Here is a 15,931-nt window from a genome sequence, read left to right on the forward strand (position 1 = left end):
TCCCAGGGACAGGCCTGATCTCACAGCACATCCATGGCAGAGCTGTGAACAGAACCAATGTCTCTTGAATCCCAGTCCTGTTCACACTGGATTCAGAGGACTTAAGCCTTCAGGACTGCTGGCCTCCCTCTGCACTTACACCTCACTGCAATCACTCCAGATTCACACCAGCATAACTGAGAGCAGAACCAGGCTTCATATGTGTATATTAGCATAGCTCTGGATTTTCCTTTGGCATTTGATCTGGGGTAATGTGTATTGCTTTGGGAACACTTCCTTGGGAGTTGCTTTTAATCCATCCCTTTGCACTGCCTTCTGTGTATTAAAAGGAGCCGCCTTATCAATGGGCAGGATCTCGTGAACACATTTCAGAGACCTTTCCATTTCAGAGCTCTCTTATTTTACAGGAATCTTTACAGCTATTCATGTTGGCTCCCCTCATCTTATTCTCCAGCAATTACTTTTGTTTAAGGCAGTTTTTTTGTAGAGTCAAAATCCCAGAGAAAAGTGGAAATATCCTGCTTGGCAGTTCTGTTCTGTTGCACGGGTTTTGCCCTGCTCTGCTATTACCATTTTATAATGTGTAGTCCAGGTACATTCCTGCTTTACTTAGCAGTTTCTGTGGCTGTGCAGCTGGTGCTATAAAATCCTATTTCCATCTAACCCTGGCTGCTTGGTTTTACCAGCTGTATGTTTCCTTCTTGCTGGTGATAAGATTTTTCTCCTCTTATTGTTCCACAGGGCTCTGGGTTTGCCACCGGCTCCCCAGTTACTTCTCCCCCGGGATCTACTCCGGTTACTGGGCACAAGCGGATGATCATTCCCAACCAGCCGCCTCTGACTGCCACCAAGAAGTCTACTGCCAAGGCACCGGTGCAACCTGCTGCTCCGCCCGCCCCAGTCCCAGTTACTCCTGTTGGTACACTAAAACCTCAGCCACAGCCAGTTCCAGCTTCTTATATCACCGCGTCCACTCCCACCCGACCGGCGTTCAACGTACAGGTGAAAACAGCCCAGCCAAGCCCTCACTTCCAGCCACCTGGCCCACCGCCCATTCAGTACGGGCTGGGTTCAAACCAGTCCTACGCTCCTCTGCCAGCACGCCCCCCGGGGCCAGCTCAGTATGTTCCATCTCAGCCTCGTGGCCCTGACTATGGGTATGCTCCCCAGCCTGCACGTCCTTCGGAGCCTGGCTATGGCTATGCACCTTCACAGGGGCGGTATCAAGATCTTTACTACCCTGCAGGCCCTGGATATGGAGGAAGAAATGGCTCAGAACCATCCTATGTGCCGCAAAACACCTGGAAGCCCGAGCCGGCCTATCCCACAGCTAACACCATGGCCCAAAATCCACCAGGGCCGTACCAACCGCCCAGCACAAAGAAGACCTACATTACGGATCCGGTGTTGGCACCTCCTCCACCATCCATGCAGCCAAAGGTAAGAGAGAGACAGACAGCTGCTCTGAGGCTTGGTTTGGCCATGGCAAAAGCCGTGTGGTTTTTCAGTCTTGTTAGTTATTGAACGGCGTATTGAGCTAATGGGATTGACAAATACATCTTTGTGTCCTGTCGACAGGGGGCTACAGAGGGCACAGAAAGAGCCAGGGCTGGTGTTTTCTCTAATTGGCTTTTTTTTTTTTTGTAACTGACTGGTAGAAAAATGGGAACTTTCATCTGGTTTGAAAATACAAGTGCCGGGGTCTTAGAAATTCCACCTTTCCTGTGGGGTGACAGTGTCTCATTTCAGGAATGCAGTGATATTCAACAGAATTCACCCTGCAGGGCAGAGGAACGTTAAGCTCTGAAACTTTAAAACTCATCATCCCAATTAATAGGACATGTAATTATGTGGCTTCATGATGCCCTGATCTTTCAGACCTGATTCTCCTAAGATTGATTAAGAGATTACTGACAAAGACTTGGGGTCACGTACACTGTTGGGTCTGTTTTGTTCTCCAGTTACCAGGGGGGGGGAATTATTCCTGTCCATGTGCTTAAAATTGGAGGCGGGGAGAGGGGGAACAGTGTTGTTCATTGAATGTGATTTAAGCGATTCTGTGCATCATTGCGTAAAGATCCTTACCCCTGAAACCACACACAAATGTTTTCCTACACCAAGCTTGGCGACCATGAAAAGCTTCCGCGTGTGCTGCCCATCCGTTCCAACAAGTGTCAAAGCAAAGGAGCCCTTCGAAGAGGCCTCTTAATGTGAAACTGACTAGACAGAGAAAGTTAAACTCACCCATCTGGTTTCACTGCTTAGGCCTTGATCCAAGAACCAGGTCTATACAAGCAGAGCCCCATTTCCTTCAAAAGCTGTTCCTGTGGATACAGGGGCCTGGCTGTGCAGATCCAGGTTCAGGATTGAGGCCTTGGTGAGGTGTTTGAAAACAGCGTCAGCAGTGAAAAGTAAGTAAATTTGTAAAATCTAAGCTGCTGTTGCCGTATGTAAAAGATAGTTATTCATGTACATGGAGCCAAATTCCACCCTCTGTTGTAACCGTGCATTTGGATTTTATCTTGACGGTGTGCTATTAACACGAGTGCTCTAACCTCCCCACAATGGGAGCGATACCTGTGCGCGTTCATTGCTTTGCGCTCGCCGAGGCCTGAAGACAGCTGGGCTCAAATCCCGCGCCAATGAAAGCATTGCTGTCACAGGCTATCTTGATTTGCCTCAGTGCAGAACTCGCCTCTAGCCTTTTAATGCTGAGAGAAAAATGCTAAATAGTTACAAAACAAAACACAAAAAGCTCCTTCCATCGACCTTGCCTTCGTTCGGTCCACCCAGCCTTTTTTAGTAGCCAGATTTCATTCCAGTTTCCTGAATTCAGGAACTCTTCAAAGCAGGGAAGCTCTGGGTTTCTCAAGTCAGGATAGACAAAGCAACAAATAAAAGTCCTTGCCAGCAGACTGTGTTGCAACCTTACTAATTAACTTTTTTTCTTCCGCAGAGCTGTGAGCACAGGAGGGGAGGCGATGCTGTATATGTCACATGTCTGATATTAGGTAGAGCTGATGTTTTTTAACAAGTATTGTACTGCTTAGGCCAGAGCCATCGGTGGTGTAAATTGGTGGGATGACATCAGTTTATATCAGCTAAGGAGCTGGCCCAAGCACTACAGAAGAACCATAGCTCAGTGTCTCTGTGGAAACATAAATTGCGTCTCACCATGAACAGCGTGAATCTTGCAGCCGTATTTGCAATACAAAGCTGGAAGGGACAAGCCAATTTAGCTTAAGTTTATATTTATAATTTATCATTTCTTCTGCAAAACATCCTTTCCACTTATTGATACATAAATCCCTTTGGGAATTTCATTTCCTTCGTAGCCTGCTGAAGGCACGTTGCTATCCAGTTTCAGCATGGGCACGACTACTATCCTGAATAGTCGTAGAGGAAGCTGGGCATTACTTAGTAGTAAGAAGCAGAGTAGAATTGATGGAGATCTTCCAAGATAATAGGAAGTGTCCAGTAAATACACCCACCCCTTCGGAATGACCCTTTTGTCATTGGCCAGAAAAGCAGCATTGTTTCACTAGACTGCATCTTCTCTCTCTCCTTTCGCAATCTGGCTTATTCCGATGAACCAACTTTTTGGAATGATTTCGTATCAAGGAAAAGTTGCTGAAAATGTTACGCCCATGACATCCATTGGAGAAATCGCTGTAGATGCATGAGGAGTCTTAGCTTGTTTACGCTTCATACATTTGTTTGAGGTTTGTTTATTGAGATCTTTAATTGAGTAAAATGAGTATTAACCCAGGGTAAGAAACAGACATTAATTTATGTCTCATAAAATGGAATAAGACCTGTAAGAATCTTATTCCTTTGAAGGGAATGACCCAGAGGATCTGAGGGCATAACATCATTTTTAAATGTTATTAATACTAGTGGATTCTTAATGTAATGTACATGCAGAATGAAAGGGGTGTGGTAACAAATCCAGCGACACCCAGAAGTGCATGGTATTCATTTCAGCAGCACACCATGGCCTAGAACTAGAACTGACTGAAATTTTTCATTCAAAACGTGTTGGTTTTTTATGAAAAACGGCTTTTGGTTTGCAACATGCCTGGGAAGAGGATCATGGCTGGTGGTTCTGTCTCTGACAGCCTGAAGCAGGAGCAGGCAATGTGCCACTTGCTAATTATGTTGAAGTTGCTGTTGATCCAAAGCAAATCTAGCTTGGTATGGGAACAAACAAAAAACCCAAGACTGTACTGTTCCTTCAAGCCCACGCAGAACAATGAGTTGCACTTAGGAAGTGAAAATGCCAGATGAGTCGGATCAGTCCAAGTTTGTGTTGAATTGTTTTGTTGAATTGCCTTTTGTAGCAATTCTGTTAATTTTAATGCCCAAGTCATAATTAGGAAATGAACTGATGAAGCATTGTCCTCATTTAAACCTTAATATTTCACTAGGGAATTCCTGCCTCTCTCTCTCTAATCTGCTTCATATGTCGTGGGGATATCCATATGATCAGTTGCAGAACCATGTGATTAAAATGTGGAACCTTGTGACAAATACCATTTATCACATGATCCTCCATTTTTCCCACTGCATTCTGCCCCCTCCTACGTAGAATCAGATTCGAAAACATCCCTGCAGGTAACTCCACCCCACTCATAGGTCATGAAACTGAAGACCATAATGAGTCACTGACCACTGATCAGCCACAGCCCACTGATATTTTGGCACAAAACTATCCGCAGTGGAAAACACAAGCGGTAGCAGACAGTCTCCAGCACAGAGAATCCTTTGAAGCCTAAGCCTTGGTCATATCAGAAACAAAAAAATCCCACCACTTTGGCACTGTAGCCGCCAACGGACATCCACACCGTACTATTCCAGGCCACTAATCTCCTTGTTAACCCATAATGCCTTCGCTCAATTCCATAGCCCATCACCTCATGCTATGATGAACTATCCGCCTGTTTCTCAGAGACCTTCTGCCACCTAGACAGCCTCTCAGGGCACCAGGAACCCTATAACAGACCCAGACCCAGTAATGTTACACCTTGCCTTTCCAAATCTGGCTCCTTCACACACCTGTAAGTCCTGGAAACACTGCAGGGAAACCACGCCACCCCCTGCGGCTCTGATCCAGGCTATTCTTGGCTAGTGAAAGTCAGTCCTGGCTCCTACTAACTGAGACTGCGAATACTTCCTTCAATAAGAAAAGCTACCTCCTGCCTAAAGCACTGTCTAGTCTAGTCAGTACTTAAGGACACCTTTGGACAACACAGCCAACCTCTCCATGTGCCGTCCAGTATCTAACCTTACGTACACAGGCAAGCTAATGGAAAAGCTCATCAAGAGTTACCTCAACAAAAGTTATCTCCAGCTCCACCTTAGTGCAGCCAGTACCTTGCATTCCTCCTGATCAAGCATCAAATGAGGACGCAGAGGAGGGATGGCAGGAAGACATGAATTAAGATCATAGAATATCAGGGTTGGAAGGGACCTCAGGAGGTCAGCTAGTCCAACCCCCTGTTCAAAGCAGGACCAATTCCCAACTAAATCATCCCAGCCAGGGCTTTGTCAAGCCAGACCTTAAAAACCTCTAAGGAAGGAGTTTCCACCGCCTCCCTAGGGAACCCATTCCAGTGCTTCATCACCCTCCTAGTGAAACAGTTTTGCCTAATATCCAACCTAGACCTACCCCACTTCAACTTGAGACCATTGCTCTTTGTTCTGTCATCTGCCACCACTGAGAACAGCCGAGCTCCATCCTTTGTGGAACCCCCCTTCAGATAGTTGAAGGCCGCTATCAAATCCCCCCTCACTCTTCTCCTCTGTGGACTAAATAAGCCCAGTTCCCTAAGCCTCTCCTCATAAATCATGTGCCCCAGCCCGCAAATCATTTTTGTTGTCCTCCGCTGGACTCTCTCCAATTTGTCCACATCCCTTCTGTAGTGGAGGCCCCAAAACTGGATGCAGTACTCCAGATGTGGCCTCACCAGTGTTGAATAGAGGAGAATAATCACTTCCCTCGATCTGCTGGCAATGCTCCTACTAATACAGCCCAATATGCCGTTAGCCTTCTTGGCAACAAGGACCCACTGTTGACTCATATCCAGCTTCTCATCCACTGTAACCCCTAGGTCCTTTTCTGCAGAACTGCTGCTTAGCCAGTCGGTCCCCAGCCTGTAGCAGTGCATGGGATTCTTCTGTCCTAAGTGCAGGACTCTGCACTTGTCCTACCTCAACCTCATCAGATTTCATTTAGCCCAATCCTCCAATTTGTCTAGGTCACTCTGGACCCTACCTCTCCCCCCAGTTTAGTGTCATCTGTGAACTTGCTGAGGGCGCAGTTCATCCCATCATCCAGCTCATTAATGAAGACGTTGAACAAAACTGGCCCCAGGACAGACCTCTGGGGTACTGTGCTTAATACCAGCTGCCAACTAGGCATCAAGCCCATTGATCACTACCTGTTGATGAATTAATGCTCTTTTCTGGGTCACAGGGAAGGACCATACGTCCATACTCACATGGCTGGACATCTGCGAGGCATTCAGTATGGTCAGTCATGGAGTCCTGCCATCCCACCTTAGAGATGTGGCAAAGTTGAGTGGGATCATGTTAACAGAGCTTCAGTCATTCCACTCAGACCATAGTCACAATCACTATAGTCCTCACCCATAGAGTGCAGCAGGGATCCATTCTATCCACAGCCCGATCGATTTCTATATGAAGCTAATACAGGAGATGTTAAGTCCGATATCTTGACACCACTGCAGGGCTAGAAACAGGCAAGGGCAGATTCCTGACTTCCCAATGGCCAGAGGGGGAGGGCTGAGGGGGCCAGTTGTTCCTAGCTCACATCAGGCTTTAAATCAGAGACATTATAAGTGGAAAACTGGTTTTTAGGATGTTTTTATAGGTTTTTCAGGGTATGTCTACCTTACAAATGGAGGTGTGAGTGTCGCACAGCGAGGCACACTCATGGCCACTTGAATCAAGCTAGCAGCGGTAACAATGGTAGTGTCGACATGGCGGAATGAGTTTCAGTACAGGCGAACAGAGTCCCTGGCACCCAAGTACAAGCCTGTGCCACCCCATCTACGCTACTGTTGTTATCAGGGCTAGCTAGATTAAAGCTAGCATGGGCATGGCTACCCATGCTCCAGGCATGTCGTCACTTGGCGTATAGACATACCCTAGAATTGTGTTAATTTTTCCCTTCCACTGGGTGTCTGTATAGTTGAACTCAGACTAACCAAGAGAGTCTGCCTGTTAGGCAAAGGGAAAAACAACAAAAATAGTACTGATGTAATTTTTTTAATAGTTCTTTCTGGCATTTCTCAAGGTGTTCTGTAGAAGTGTGGCATGTTTGTAACCCTCATCAGCTGGCCAGGGCTGGTAGAATCATTTTCTCGGTATTCGTTTGGAACAATCTGTGTAATGCACTCATGCCATTGCCATTGGAAAGCAAAGCTGCTTTTCCTATGCCATGCTGATGCCTTGCACCACACCTCACCAGCACACATTGTGTAAACACCACATCTTGTACAGAACAGGGACTTTAGAGAGTTTTTATAAATTTCAGTGGCATTATTGTTTGTATCCTTTCTCCTGCAAAGTCCTGATGGTCGTAGTTACCATGAATCCAACTAAACCAGATTGCGGTGGGAAACAAAATTGCCACTAACGTAGAGGCCTTGAATTCCAAACTCCTTTTTAATTCTGAGGTCCAGTGGGAATGGGGGTTCTAGTCCCCATATCTGGATCTGTCCTGATGCTTTGATAGCAGGTTGGATCCCAAACAAGATCAGTGTGTTTTCCGTATCCAATGTGAATGCAGATGAAACCTAGTGAGTTTTTGGTCCAGTGTGGTGGAAATCTCATGATGAAACAATTGATTTCATGAGATCTCTGCCATTGAGAAAGGGAATCTTTCAAGAACACCACATGAGATTTTGGTGCCATCTAACTCAAAGTTGAATTTTAGCCTCGATTCAGTATCAGACCTGAACCCCAGATCTTTTGTAAGCTCCCTCCTCTTCCCCAAACCAATCTTCCACTCCACACATGTTGTTGATGGGGCTAGAACCTAGCATCTGCAGCACCATGACCACAGTGCTATTTTAGCTGAAGGAGGAACTCCCATATCTGAAAGATCATCTTCTATACGATCTTGCTGCTAAAGGACAAAACACACCTAGTCTACACAAAATCTGGATCTCAACAGCATGAAAACATGTCAGTTGCCTTAGACACCACCTCAGCATTTACAGTGTTCTAGGTATACCCTATAGTAAATATTGAGAATGCTGCAAGCAATGAGGTAAAGCTAACAAATTATCTGACCCTCTTAGCAAGATTTTAATGGTGACCACTTTGAAGAGAACAGGCATAAACCAATTTGCCTTGTTGCAGTGTGCCACAGTAGGCATTTCTGTATCTCCCTCTGGAATCAGCAGTAATAATGGTCTCATGAAGCTTCCAGTGACCAAAATGGTCCCTAGATAATGCAGTTTTATTTATTTTGCCTCTCACTCTTCCCAAGCCGCTGCTTGAGCCAGGGTGTCCAGCTGACTGAAAATCTGCAGCGAAGGCATTCACTTGGATGCTTTATCTTCAGCTCAGAGACACTTGCTCACCAATGTCCAAAGCTACGATTGATGCACTCCACTTGTATGGGTGTGATTTTTTTTTTTATGGTGGAAAGATACTGTCTGCCATCTCTCATAGACCATAACGTAGGTACACCCGGCAGTTACGTTTTAACTGAGACTCATGCTCTTACTGTTAATCCTCTGACTAAGATGTTTCATTCTCTGCTAATTAATAAAATCAGTGGGCTAGATTCCCTCCTGGTGGCATAGGGACATGTGCTTCCCTGTAACAGCCTGGTCCTCCACACTGCAGAGAAGGTGGACAGCCACCCTCAAGCCACCTTTGTCTCACTCTACCATGACCCCCTCCATTGAGGTCTTTTTCACCACAGAGAGGCCATAGGTCAACGCCTGAGCTTTGGACTCCAGCACAGGCCCTGGGTGAATTTGACTCTAAGTGTGTTAAAATGAAAGAGGAGAAAGAAGGAGGCAGTGTATCTAGAACTGAGACAAGGGGATTGGAATCAGGACTCTTGGGTTCTATTCTCAGCGCTGCTCTGTGACCTTGGACAAGTTTCCTTTGTGCACCTCAGTTTACCAGTCTGCAACGGGGGATATGTAATACTTCCCTCTCTGGGCTGTTGTGAGCTCTTGCAAAGTAATCTTCGTAATGCCATTCAAGACTCTCAGATGAAAAGGCTCTTTCAGAAGTGCAAAGTGTTATAAAAAAGTATTTATACTTTTCCACGTTCATCCTTATCTCTAGGGATCCAATGTGAACTGTACGGCACTCTAACGCCTTTTTAGATCTCCTCTCACAGCATAAACTTTCCTTTCCTTTGAGACTTAGAAACTTCAGTTTCGTTCACAAACAGGAAGTGGCTGAGGGCAGAGGAATGCTTCGCAATAGTCATTTAGGAATTGCATTCCTGAAATAGTAAAAAAAAAAAAACTGAGTTGTTAATTGTATGACCAGCTCAGTTAGTTGATGTGAAAGGTAACAGTGTGTGTGGTTATGGGAGTAGGTGAGGTCAGCAAAGACTTGTGAGCTACAAAAGAAAGCAACTTAAATGTACAGCTTTAGAGCATGGCTTTTGCGGTGGAAGTCTTTAGACTGTCACAGTAGATTAGCAGCACGAGAGGAATAATTGCGCAAGAGGCTTTTGACATAATACCTGGATGTTCTTTCTTCCTCCTTCTTAAAATAATCTGAAGACAATGCCTCCATACATGATACAACTAGGGGCAACCTTGACGTTATTTATGGGCTCTGATTTGACCATGTTTAACCCATGATAACCAAACAGCCTTTAAATATACTGCGTGCATTTTGAGATACAATTGGGAAGTGAATTATGTTGGTGTTGCAGTCTGCTAGTTACGGGTTCTATTGTCTTAGCCTACATACTGTACTCAGCATCGATTGTCTTTGTGTAAGGTTGTATAGTCCTCACGACTCCTGTTCTGTAGTTCCAGACCTGCTACTGCCTCAGGGCATAGCTTTGGGCAGCTGCCTCGGTTTCCTCCTCTGTAAATTTGGGATTGTAATACTAATCTGCAGTGTCTCTACACAACTGCAAGGAGTAGTATGTGGGAAGCAAAAACGGGAAGACCTGGAAGTATCAGTACATTATGACTTAACTGGCATCACTGAGATCTGATGGGATAAATCTCATGACTGGAATATTGGTATACAGGCATATAGCTTGTTCAGGAAGGACAGGCAGAGAAAAAAGGACAGAGGTGTTGCATTATATATCAAGAATATATACATTTGTTCTGAGGTCCAGAAGGAGCTGAGAGGCAGACCAGCTGAAAGTCTCTGGGTAAAGATCAAGGAGGGAAATAGGGATGATGTCATGGTAAGGGTCTGCTATAGACCACCAAATCAGGGAGAGGAGGTAGATGAGGCATTTCTAGAACAAATAACAGAAATATCCAAACATGAGACTGGTATAAATGGAGGACTTTAACTAACCAGACATCTGTTGGAATAAGTAATACAGCAAAACACAAAATTTCCAGTAACTTCTTGGAATGTTGTGGGGACAACTTTTTGTTTCAGCAGATGGAGGAATTAACCAGGGGGACAGCCATTTTAGGCTTGATTCTGATCAACAGGGAGGGATTGGTCACGAATCTGCAGGTGGAAGGCAATTTAGGTGAAAGCGATCATGAAATAATAGGTCTCACAATCCTAAGGAAAAGAAGGAGTCAGAGCAGCAGAATAAGGACAACGGACTTTGCAGAAGTAGACAACTCAGAGGATGGTAGTTAAGAGCCCATGAGCAGAAAATCTAAGGGATAAAGGAGTTCAGGAGAGCTGGCAGCTTCTCCGAGACAATATTAAAGGCACAACTGCAAACGATCCCCATGTGAAGGAAAGGTAGGAAGACTATGAAAAGGCCAATATAGCTCCATCAGGAGCTTTTTAATGACCTGAAAATCAAAAAGGAATCCTACAAAAAGCAGAACATGGATGAATTGCTAAGGAGAATTACGAAAGACTAGCACAAAGTCAGACGGGCTAAGGCCTGGCCTACACGTGAAACTTCTGTTGTCATAGGTATATTGGTCAGGGTTGTTAAACTAAACAAACAAAAAAACACACACCTCTAAATGACATAGCTATGCCATCATAACCCCCAGTGTAGGCACAGCTATCTTCTTCTTTCACATGGCGTTTGAAAAGCAATGGGCTGGGATTATAATTGAATTTTGAGATTAAAAGCCATTCTAATGCTCCTGGGGTTGCTAGATGGATCCCTCTTGTGCCCACCCTGTAACCCAGAATGGGGCAGTGGTTTGTGATGTGTCCCAGGGTTTGTACCTCACGACAGCCACAATTTGGTGATTCTGTCAACATAGCTAATGCTGTCTGGAGAGCCTGTACCGACATAAAAAACCCTTCTGTCAGCATAGACTATGTCTACACTATAGGGCTCTGCTGGCATAGCTATGCCGGTATAGTCTCAAAAGTGTAGACATACCCTACGGCACAGAATTAATTACACCTACAGGAACGTTAAGACATGAAGAAGAGGTTCTTTATGTACATTAGAAGCAAGATGAAGGAAAGTGTAGGTCCGCTACTTAGTGGGGAAGGAGAGCTAATAACTGATGACATTAAGAGGGCTGAGGTGTTTAATTCTTACTTTGCTTCAGTCTTCAGTAAAGGTTTAATGGTGACCAGATACTCAACACAATTAATATTAACAACAGGAGGAAAGGAACGCCAGCCAAACTAGGGAAAGAACAGGTTAAAGAATATTTGGATAAGTTAGATGTGTTCGAGTCGGCAGGGCCTGATGAATTTCATCCTAGGATACATCAGGAGTTACCTGAAGCAATCTCAGAAACGTTAGCAATTATCTTTGAGAACTCAGACAGGCCGGCTGAGGTCCCAAAGGACTGGAGAAGGGCAAACATACCACAGTCTTAAAAGAGGAACAAAGAGGGCCTGGGATATTGTAGCCCAGTCAGCCTAACTTTGATACCTGGAAGTATACTAGAACAAATTATTAAACAGTCCATGTGTAAGCACCTAGAGGGTACTGGAGTTAGAAGGAACAGCCAGCATTGATTTGTCAAGAACAAATCATTCCAAACCAGCCTAATTTCCTTTTGGACAGGGTTACTGGCCTAGTGGATGGGGGAAGCAGTAGATGTGATGTATCTTGATTGTAGTTAGGCTTTTGACACAGTCATTCTTGACATTCTCATAAGCAAACTAGGGAAATGTGGTCTAAATGAAATTATTATAAGGTGAGCACCCAACGGGTTGAAAGTGCATACTCAGTGTAGTTATCAACGCCAAGCTGGGAGGGCGTATCTAGCAGGGTCCCACAGGAGTCAGTCCTGGGTGGTAGTTCTGCTGAAAAGGATCTGAGGGTTAGAGTGGATCATAAATTGAATATGAGCCAACGATGGGATGCAGTTGAGAAAAAGACCGATATCATTCTGGGTGCATTAACAGGAGCGTCATATGTAAGATGCTCTACTTGGCATTTTCAAGGCCTCAGCTGGGCACCATGCTTTAGGAAAAATGTGGCTGAATTGCAGAGTGTCCAGAAGAGAGCGATAAAAATGATCAAAGGTTTAGGAAACCTGACCTATGAGGAAATGTTAAAAAAAAAAAAAAAAACTGGGCAAGTTTAGTCCTGAGGAAAGAAGGCTGGGGCGGGGACCTTATAAGTCTTCAAATATGTTAAGGGCTGCTCTAAAGAGGACTGTGATTAGTAGTTCTCCATGTCCACTGACGGTAGGACAAGAAGTAATGGGCTTACTCTGCTGCAAGGGAGATTGAAGTTAGACAGGGAAAAGTTTCTAACTCTCAGGGTAGTTAAGGTCTGGGACAGGCTTCCAAGGGAGGTTGCGGAATCCCCATCATTGGAGGTTTTAAAAACAAATTGGACAAATACCTGTCAGAGATTATCTAGGTTTACTTGGTCCTGTCTCAGTGCAAGATGGTGGACTTGACGTCTTGAGATCCCTCCCAGCCCTGCATTTCTTTGATTCTCAGGTTCTGTTGATATGTTGGGTAACATGTGTGATGCTTGGATTAAGGGTGCTATAGAAGTTCAATGTTATAACACAAGAACTAAGGGTCACCAAATGAAATTAATAGGCAGCAGGTTTAAAACAAATAAAAGGAAGTATTTCTTCACACAACGCCGAGTCAACCTGTGGAACTCCTTGCCAGAGGATGTTGTGAAGGCCAAGACTATAACAGAGTTCAAAAAAGAACTAGATACATTCATGGACGATAAGGTTCATCAATGGCTATTAGCCAAGATGGGCAGGGGTAGTGTCCCTAGCCTCTGTTTGCCAGAAGCTGGAAATGGGTGACAGGATGGATCACTTGTTGATTACCTGTTCTATTCATTCCCTCTGGCACTGGCCACTGTCAGAAGACAGGATGCTGGTCTGGATGGACCTTTGGTCTGATCCAGTCTGGCCATACTTATGTTCTAATGTTTTATTGTTATATGGTTCTCATTGGTTCTGGTTTGAGTTATTAGGCTATAAAGCTGGGTGATTGTGTCCCTGGATGAATAGTGAACAGTGGGTCCAGTCCTGCAGCCACTTCTGAGCCTAGCGCTTAAGTGTTCATGGCACACTACACTCAGGAGTTGTGACTGTAGGATTGGACCCTGAGATTCACGCACTATACATGGAATCCTCAAGGGAAAGACTATCAAATGAATCTGTCCTCCAAGCTTCAGCCACATAAGACCTTGCAACTTTGTCCTATGTAAGCTATAAATGCAGCTACACAGAGTAGAAAGTAGCTCCCTATTGGTATGTTTAATATATGGAAGAATCGAGAGGTTATATTTTTATTTACTGAGCATAAACGTTCTATATTAAATTCACTTAAGTTCCCACGTAATGCTGTTTCCCATGGAGATTTACTTCCAGTTAACTATCATGCAAATCAGTATATTAAATGAAATAGCATCCTTATAAAAAAAAATCCCATCACCAGCTAAAAGAACCCCTCCAAGGCAAACGGCATCTGCAATTATACTGACAATTTTTTTCTGAAATGAAAATAGTAAATTATAAAGTTGTAAAACTGTTTTGCAATAATATTTTGTTTTATAACCCATATTATTTTACCTAGTAGCTGTCTGGCTCCAGAGCAAGTTATATAATGTGATATTATGAATATGGTGTCTTGACTTTTTGTCTAGGGAATTAATTTAAGAGCTCTAAACTTTCCAATCACATTTTCTGCTTTGTTCCAGACATGGTTTATTCTGTCTGCCTGAAAAATATCAGATAAATTGTGGCTTGTAACCGAACTATTTGTACTCCTCTCTAGCCAAACTAATAGGGCACTGACTCAGTTTTACATGGGTCCTTAAAACAGACCAGACTGAAATGTTCTGTCTGAAGTGAGCTACATAAAACATAAGCAGAAAAGCAGAGTTGTTCTAATGTTAGCTGATCAGTGTACGTGTAAGGTGGCGTATTCAACACCTGTAGCGCCCCCTGGTTTGGGATGCAGTCCTGCAAGTGGTCTTTGTTCTTGGTGCCTCCTGCTGGCCATCTGCCTCTTGCTGTCTGCGCTGTGGAGCAGTCCTCCAGCCAAGTCACAAAGTCCAGACCCCTTGCAGAGTACTCAAGTCCCAGGAGCCTACGCTGCTGCCTGTTGGTTCCTCCTAGCCTGTAGATCAGGTGTTGCCCCATCTGGGATCTCGCTCCCTATCTGGGCAGCTGCCTACTTAGAACTTAGCTGTTCCCTTGCTAACGGGCTAACATGCCACTACCTGGAGCACTGTCTTGCTCCAGGTGTATTTTGCAGGGTCTCCATGGGCCAGTTAGGGCCTGATTCCCTTGAAGGAACACTGGCCCCATAAGTTACCATTACCGACCATTTTCCATTACTTGGTTTGTTACCAGATCAGACACATGATGACTTCTCATTCTTTATATCTTGCATTTATATAATATCTTTCATCCTGAAAGATTAGTCAGGTTTTGCAACTCAGACTGATAGCAGCTTAAACTGATAGGTTGGGATCAGTGAAATTGAACTGCACCCAAGGTACAACACAGCAGCTGTTTTAACAGCAGACAGCGGCACTACACAGCGGTTTAGGAGAGGAAGTGCAGATGAACACTGTATCCAATTGAAACTGCAGGGAGGATTTAGGGAAGCACCAATATCAATAAATGTTCCTGTTGGAATTGGCACGTAGGTTAGTATATCATCTTGCTCCCATTACCTCCTCATCTTTCATTCCTACTTATTCCCAAACTTTACTGCCACCTGAATCCTAGATTCCCCCCCTGCTTTGTGACAGGTGGTCACATGTTAAGTGAATTAAAGAGGAGAAGTTGTTGTACCAGGACTGGAAAACTTCATGGTTTCACTGGGTACATGGATAAGATAGCAAAGGAAGTCCTGCAAGGCAGTGCCACTGATGGATTTGGGTACTAGGTTAGAACCGTTAACCCAAAGGGGCTTTATTTTTCAATTCCAGAAATCTCAAGAGAAGAACTCATTTTGCAAGATTCATACCCTTGAGGAAGGCAGAAATCTTGTTACATTTCTGCCTCTATGTCCAGAATCTCATGAGACTATCTTGAAAGATTCATTGGTTTAATGTCACAATGGATCGCTGTGATCATCTAGCCTGACCATGGAATTAAGTCCTGCATCTCGCTGAGCACCTTGTGTTTGAAGTAGAGCAGTGGTTCTCAACATTGTCCACAAGAGGCTCTGTGTTCCATATTGGGACTCTCCCCACCTACTCCGGGAGCGCATTCCGATCTAGCTGCGGTTCCTCTCCCATTTAGCAATATGGAATGGGCAGGGTCGTGACACCTGTTCACATCCCCCCAGACTCAGAACC

General features: G+C 44.6%; 1 protein-coding gene across 8 annotated transcripts in view; it reads left to right on the forward strand.

Annotated features, from left to right (window-relative positions):
* The window catches only part of LOC123377191 (LIM domain containing preferred translocation partner in lipoma), a 498,276-nt gene that overhangs the window by 345,953 nt on the left and 136,392 nt on the right, over positions 1–15,931 (forward strand). For all 8 annotated transcript variants that reach the window (XM_045029748.1, XM_045029745.1, XM_045029746.1 and 5 more), the window contains one exon: positions 742–1,440. In XM_045029748.1, coding sequence (XP_044885683.1) covers positions 742–1,440 — 699 coding nt within the window. The remainder of the gene's footprint in view (positions 1–741; positions 1,441–15,931) is intronic.

The sequence above is a fragment of the Mauremys mutica genome, chromosome 9 (assembly GCF_020497125.1).
Source record: "Mauremys mutica isolate MM-2020 ecotype Southern chromosome 9, ASM2049712v1, whole genome shotgun sequence".
Taxonomy (NCBI): domain Eukaryota; kingdom Metazoa; phylum Chordata; order Testudines; family Geoemydidae; genus Mauremys; species Mauremys mutica.